Source organism: Poecilia reticulata, linkage group LG14 (genome assembly GCF_000633615.1).
Source record: "Poecilia reticulata strain Guanapo linkage group LG14, Guppy_female_1.0+MT, whole genome shotgun sequence".
Taxonomy (NCBI): Eukaryota; Metazoa; Chordata; class Actinopteri; order Cyprinodontiformes; family Poeciliidae; genus Poecilia; species Poecilia reticulata.
The window spans coordinates 3,929,324-3,936,802 of NC_024344.1; the positions used below are offsets into that span (position 1 = coordinate 3,929,324).

Here is a 7,479-nt window from a genome sequence, read left to right on the forward strand (position 1 = left end):
TTCCTTCCTTCCTTCCTTCCTTCCTTCCTTCCTTCCTTCCTTCCTTCCTTTCTTTATTGTTTCCTTTTCATGTTAAATTGTTTAGGAACTGCGATTAACCAAGATGGATGAAAGCATGTTTTTTGTTGTGTTTTTTTAAGGTATGAGCTTTTTGCTAAAATGGCGTCCGATGACCTCAGCAATCAGTTCGCCACAGAGAAACCTGAGAAACCTCAGAGAGCTGCAGGTGAAAATTATTTTTTTAAATAAGTAAATAAAATAGCATGTTCTGTTACAACAGGAGTCGAGACGTGGAGCCATGAAGTAAACAATACTGCCTGCTTCAGAGAGAAGCTAAAACTAAATAAAATCTTCAGAAAGAAATAAAAAGTTTAGAAAACATAGATTTATGCAAAGAAAATACAAATAAATTAGAATTAACACTTCTTAATCTGACTGTAGGTTTAAAACTCTGTCTATGTTTGGTTAATTAACAAAAAGTTAAAGTAGTGACATTTAATCAAATAGCATTCATATCTATCAATCTAACTTAAACTGTTATTAAATGTTCTCTTGTTTTTCCAATTTTGAAGAGGGGATATTGGTATTCGGTCATATTTTTCCCCCCCAAAAAATATTATGTTATTAATTACTAATAAAGCAATAATGTAAAGTAGACATTAAACAAATGGCTATGATACTTGTTAGTTCTTTATATCTGATTATATTTTTCTGTTCTTTAGTTAAAAGTGGGATTTTGTATGAGATTATAATATTCTGGTAAAATAAAAATATAATATTTTTTTTCTTATAAAAATATAAAAATAAAAATTTGGCTGCCATGTTTGTTGGCAGCCATATTATAGATGGCTGCCAAAAAAATTGGTGTTCAGATGGTGCAACACACTTTTAACATGTAAATACTACGCAAAAGGATAAATGTCTGACTCAATTTAATCAAATAATTAAGATGATTTGTACTATTTAGCAGTAAATCCCTTCTTTTATTTATTGTTTAGAACAAAACAGAAGGAATATCTCCTGGAAAACTTGTGAAAATGTCGGCTCTGTGAGTGACTCTCACTTTGACATCCGCTTCAATCCTGATGTTTGCTTTCCAGGTACTAGAGACATCCACAGACACACTTCTATTATCTATTTCTATTTCTATTTCGTAATTCATTTACTCCATCTAGCCATCACTTGTGTCTACCTGATCACTAAAGTTAATTTTTTGCTACATAGTTCAACAAGTCCTATTGTAATTTTACTCAAAAGTCACTAAAAAGGTGAAATAAATTGTCAGCCATCAATTTTTTCTTGCGTTTTTCTTCAGGTGTGCGTTTTCCCTCCGAGTGTCTCCCGGACGTACAGAGACAGAGACGTCTGCTTTGGGACGCTGCTGCGTTTCTTCTCTCAAATCAGATTCCTGCAGTGGTGAGTCGGGTCTGGGAGTGATGAGCCCACTTCAGCTCATGAGACCTGAAAAGAATAACTATAGTTACATTTACTCAGTTACATCTGCTTTTTTTTTTATTTGTTCTTTTAGGAGTATTCTTACTACGCTGCACTTTTTACTTTTACTTCAATAATTCTATTGTGAAGTATTTCTACTCTTGCATGAGTAAAATTTCTGGATTTTCTACCCACTGAGTGAAAAACAAACATGTTTTAACTAAAAATTCACCAGACCCACATCTGTAGTTTTAGTTAACGTTTCAAAAGTTTTTTGAAAACCCCTCATGTCATTTCCTCTTTACCACCCAGAGGATCAAACTAATAAAACATTCAAACAAAAATAATAGAAACCCCAATAAAAACATGCTAAAAGTAAAAACAATGTCGTTTTTAGCTGAGGGACTGCCTCGACCATAAGGCCGTCCCGATGGATGGAGCGACTCTGACCTCAGTGATTCATCAGCGGGGCGTAAATGTGCGATATCTGGGTGCCATGTTGAAGGAGCTGGACGAGATGGAGGAGAGAGAAAAACTCAGCCATGTGCAGGTGCTCACCGCGTTTATTTTAACTAAAATCAAATCCACACTTATACATCAATATATGTATTTATTCACGTAAACGAGAGTCCTCATTAATCATGAAATGGATAATACAGCTGTACTATAATTTAAACAAAATGGAACAACACAAAGTATTTGTCTTTTTATAATCAAGTTTTTTTAATCTGTAGAAACACGTTTATTACTGACTTTTACTAACTTTAACTGCAGCCAAATCAGTTTTTATCTGATTTCTTAAACTTGGCTAAATGTTAGCAAACATTTTGAAAGAAAGAGACCCAAATATTTTTCTTATAATGAGGATAATTTTGTTCAGTCGGGCCAAAAACAAACTGAAAACTAACATAAAAAAGCCATCTTTATTTGCTTATTTTTGTTATTGTTGTTGCTGCTGTTATTTTCTTGACCCAGAAATACTTTTGACTCAACAATTTTGGCCATGTGACAAAAAGTTTGGACACCCCTGACTTGTGCAGTAGAAAAGCATTACTGCTCATCTACTGCATGTAAATGTAACGTAAATTTTGAACATTAAAAAAATATATATTTTTTCTTAGATAAATGTCTTACTATGTCTAAATAATCAATCACATCTTCCCACAGAGAATTGCCATCAGTGAAGTCATCACCAGAAGTGCGAAACACATCTTCAGGACCTACATGAAGGTGCTGAGAAATTAGTTTAGACCAGTCCTTCTCAAACTGTGGTCCGCGGGCGCCCACTAGTGGCCCGCCAGGTACTGCATGTCAACAGCCGTTTATTTGCCGTTACGTTAGCTCAAGTGCTACGCTACAGTTAGCTTACCAAAGGATTGTGGTTAAAAATAATAGTGGATAAATGGCTTAAGATCCGTGGGTAACTAATTAGAAAACTTAAAGATAGGGGTGGAAAAACTTTTGTTTTTAAACAGTGTTACGACACAGATCTCGGTCTGCCGCTGTGCTGTGATACGAGGCGATGAACAACTGAATCTTAACACCTAAAGTTAAATTATTTATGTTGAGCTGTATCTACTGGCTGGAAGAAAATGTTAGTTTTTTTCCAACGCAACTCGAATCTATTTTTCTTTTATTGTGCTTCTAAATTACAAATAGCCCTAAAATATTATTAATAACATTTTTGATTTTCATGTGTTTTCTATCATTGGAAAGCTTAGAATCCAAACCTTCAGGACCTGCAAATAACTCAAAACGTTCATGGTATTATTGTGACCAGTCATATTTACAACACAGCGCCACCCTTCACTTTAAGCGGAGAGGCCAATATTTTAATTTCAGATTATATATGAAAATGTTGTGTGAGTGTTTGGGGTAAGCGGCCTTCAGCCTGAATAAAGTTTGAGAAACACTGGTTTAAACCGAACATGAAATCCTCTGGTTTGAGCTTAATTAACTCCCGTTTTTCTGTCAGGATGTGGAGCCTGCAGCTTTTTCTGCAGCTGTCAGTCACTTCCTAAACTGCCTCCTGAGCTCGTCCTCCGCTCCTGTTCCTGATTCCTGCAGCGATGAGCTGCCGTCCCGCCGCAGGAGCCGCCGCCGCCGAACCCAGAGCGACCGAGCGAACTTCCCGACCAGCAGTTTGTGGGCAAAACTGACTTCTGATGATCTGTGGAGCAGGATCAAGGCAGAAGCGGAAGATTATTACCATTATACATTTAAAAGGTGCATTTGTGTCTGTGTGGCAGAGCTTACGTTTAGCAGCAGGACTTTCCTTTACTGTCTTTCAGTCTCTGTTCACTCAGTGAAAGCATAGAAGAAGAAATAGAAAAGCACAACCTTCAGAAGATTTCACTTTTGAGAGAGATGTCCATCAAGACAGGCATTCAGGTAGGAATCACTTTTTAACACATCTATATAAGTTGTTTTTATATATCTTTTATATATCTTGTTGAATAACACTTTTTTACATCCTAAGAATCATACTTCATCCTAAGTTGTCACGACAGGCCAAACGAAAGCTGTTCTTTGTTTTTAAGGTTAAAATTAACTACTTGATCTGCTTGTTGAACAAAAGACAGGGGTATCTCTAAACCAAAGTTTGAAATTAGTGCATCAGTGGTGTAATTTGTAGCTGCAGGCATTCAAGAACTAATATGGAGAGCCATTTCCACCAAAATTAAATAAATAAATCAAGAAATAATAAGCATATGTTTAATTGGCTTCTTTATTTAATAACTTTCATAATAATTACTTCACTTATATTATTTATTCATTTATTTATTATTTTATTTATCATATGGTTACTTATTTTTGATTTGTTTGTTTGTTCAATTTTGACTGAAATTGCTCTCCATAAGTATGATTTCAGGGATTTTTGACAGTTTGTTTATAAATACATTTCCTTAATTCACACAAAGAAGGTCAGACTGACAAATTGTCTCCAGCTGTGATGTGAATAACTTAAGCGGCTGACCTGTTTCCTTCGTCTCTGCTCAGCTGCAGCTGAGAGAGTACATGTTTGAGTGTCGACACAAGCCAGCGTTCAGCGAGAACGACGTGATGAACATGTTTCCTGTGGTCAAACATCTCAAACTAACGTCGACTGATGCTGCCGGACTCGTACAGCAAGCACAGCTGGCAGCACAGCGGGGTGATTTATTTATTTATCTATTTATTTCAAACTGTATTTTAAAAACAAGAAATTATTTACAATTGTAAATAATAACCGGACAGACAGCATCAGAATAATTACCAACTACTTACACCTATAAAGTCTTGTTCATCTGCTATATAACAATAAATTCATAAAAAAAACACTGAGGAAAAACTAATGATAACAATAATAAGCTACTAATAATGAAAATAGAAACACAGAATAGGTTACATTAGCAGTTGTACCTCAGTTGACTGCTGAGGGGAGAAACAAACTCAGAAAAAAGCAATTGGTGGGCCGCACAAAATCAGTTCAAGGCCCATAGATGGTCCCCGGGCCACACCTTGGACACCCCTCCTCTGACCTGTCTTAACGATGCTGTTTGTTCTGTAATATTCTCTAAAAAACTTCTGAGGTTTCCACAGAACAGTTTGATGTTTAATGGACTCTTTTTACTAATTAGATGACGTCTAAAGCCAAACGGTCACGTCGGATTTTATTTAGGAATATGAGAGTTAATCCCACAATTTCTGTGTTGTTTCTCATAATAATGTGCTAATTTGAGTCACACAAAATAAGAAGAATACTTTTCCAGAAGGGTTATAGGAGAAGTGGTTCAGTAATTTCTGTTTTCTTCTCTTTTTTTGCTTCCCAGGGTTTCTCAGAGCAGGTCTGGTCTTGCTTGGTCGAGCCCTGACTCTTTTCAGCAGCGTTTGTGGGATCCTGCATGAGGACGTTTCCATGTGTCTGCGTCTCTTTGGGCGGCTCAGATACACCTTAGGAGAAAATGATGACGTAAATATCAATTGAAGTTATTTTCTTCCATGATGTTCCGCTTTTATTTCATCTAACTCAACACGTCAGCCTCCGTTTAGGTTTTAAAGTTTTCTTTTCGATGTCTTCCTGTGAAGTAACATTGTCATTTTGTCCATGCCAGGCTCTCATTCTTCAGGAAAAAGCTGCTTTGATTTCTGAGAGAATACAAGGGACAGACCATCCGCAGACCGTACAGGACTATGTGTGTTGCTTTACCTCTTCACCAGTTCAACCAGTTTATTGTCTACTATGAGGTTTTATATCAAAATTATGAACAATTTGCAAGTGTTTCTATCCTTCCTGTGATTTAGACTCACCTAGCGCTGTATTATTTTGCGGGAGGCCGCCTGTCGACTTCCCTCCAGCTCCTGTATCGCGCTCGATACCTCACCCTGCTCGTTATCGGCGAAGATCATCCACAAATTGCACTTCTGGATGTAAGTCCAGTTTTATCTGCTTTAGCATACTTAAAAAAAAATCTCTTTATGTAACATTTTGTTTGTTGTCATTTTAATGAGGATTGACCAATCCTCGTTCACCAAACCCTTTGTCTGTGCTACCATCATAAACACAAACAAGAGGAGTTTGCCGGGGTTTTAACTGGACCTGTGTGCTTTTGTCAACAACAAATACCCTAAAACTAACAATAAATGTATAAAAATCACATGATTTTCTCTGTTCACTGCAAAAACACTGAAGTATTATTTTGTCTAGTTTCTAGTGCAAATATCTTAGTCCACTTGAATTAAGTCAAAACTAACTCAACACATTTACTTAGGTTAATTGAGCTTATTCATGAATGTCAGTGTTTTATTGTCCCATTAAAGACAAAAACAAAACTCTTGTACCTTTGTTTTATTTAAACGGTGTTGTCTGCAGCTCACTCGCTTTGTAATTGAAGTATGACTGTTGTTTTTTGGGTTTTATCTGACAGAGTATGCTGGGTTTAGTCCTCCATGCCCTAATGGAAAATGAGCTTTCACTGAAGTTCCTGCAGAACGCCTTGACTTTAACCTCTAAATATCACGGTGCAAAATCGCTGAAGCATGCACACAGGTATGCATGTCATGCTAGTTGTTTTTCTTCCAGTTCTTCTGAACTAATTTACATTTCTTTCTGTTTTTCTTAGTCATCATGTGCTTGCCATTGTTTATGAAAGCAAAGGGGAGTTACATTTAGCTCTGCACCACGAAAAAGAGGCTCACATTTTATATAAAAACCAGGTGAGCTTTTAAAAACTCTTTTTTTAACTATTTTCCTCTGGATTGTCAAGGTGCTTTAATATTTGTTGCTAACTTACAGCTTGGTGAGAGCAGTGACAGCACAAAGGAAAGTTCAGAATGCTTGCAGAGGCTCACGGATCAGGGTGCGATCCTCCAGAGAGCCGTCCGCCACGTCGCCTCTGGCAAACCCAGTGCCTCTGTCTCTCCTCCGAGGGTTTGTTCACATTAAGATAGAAAAAAAAAAACTCAGCAAGGCTTAGTTTGGTGCTAAACCTATTCTGTTTTTCTGGCAGTTGCCAAATCATTCTGTGATTCTGCAGCAGCTCAACCTGACTTGTGGGATTACTTTCATCCCACCCAGGTGAAAAAGATGAGGGCAGGACATCTTGATTAAAAAATCAAGATGCACATTGCTCATTTTGTCCTTATAAAAATTTAATGTAGACAAGGATTTCATCTTTGATCCTGCCTGCACTGTTTCTTTCTTTCTTTCTAGTGAAAAAGAGCTGAGAGCAGAACTAAACGAAAGAAGAAAAGTTCAAATAGAAGACGTGGCATATCAATTATTAAACCAAAACGGCAACAAGCAGCAGCTCTGAACTGCGGACCAAAAGGAAAACTACTGCAGCCCACCTGCTTGTTCTGGGGAAATGGCTCAGTGAGAAACTGGGTTACCCAGATTCAGCTGAGTCCTTTAGAAACTACAGCAGCTTCTGAACAGCTACAGATGAGTGAAAAACTATTTTAAAAATAGTCTTTAATGTAGTGGTATAATCTGACAATAAAAATGACAGAAAAAGCCTTTAATCTCTGTGTTACTTAAAACATGATGAGAAATATCTATATATA

At 36.8% G+C, this 7,479-nt stretch overlaps 1 protein-coding gene across 1 annotated transcript in view; it reads left to right on the forward strand.

Moving 5' to 3' along the window:
* Positions 1-7,437, forward strand: part of LOC103475694 (clustered mitochondria protein homolog) — an 18,663-nt gene extending 11,226 nt beyond the window's left edge. Inside the window, 16 exon segments of the mRNA XM_017308562.1 lie at positions 141-226; positions 999-1,100; positions 1,316-1,416; positions 1,832-1,984; positions 2,602-2,664; positions 3,410-3,660; positions 3,741-3,825; positions 4,435-4,588; positions 5,247-5,386; positions 5,529-5,609; positions 5,719-5,844; positions 6,342-6,463; positions 6,537-6,630; positions 6,710-6,844; positions 6,924-6,991; positions 7,127-7,437. Coding sequence (XP_017164051.1) covers positions 141-226; positions 999-1,100; positions 1,316-1,416; positions 1,832-1,984; positions 2,602-2,664; positions 3,410-3,660; positions 3,741-3,825; positions 4,435-4,588; positions 5,247-5,386; positions 5,529-5,609; positions 5,719-5,844; positions 6,342-6,463; positions 6,537-6,630; positions 6,710-6,844; positions 6,924-6,991; positions 7,127-7,229 — 1,864 coding nt within the window. The 3' untranslated portion in view covers positions 7,230-7,437.
* Positions 7,438-7,479: the final 42 nt, after the last annotated feature.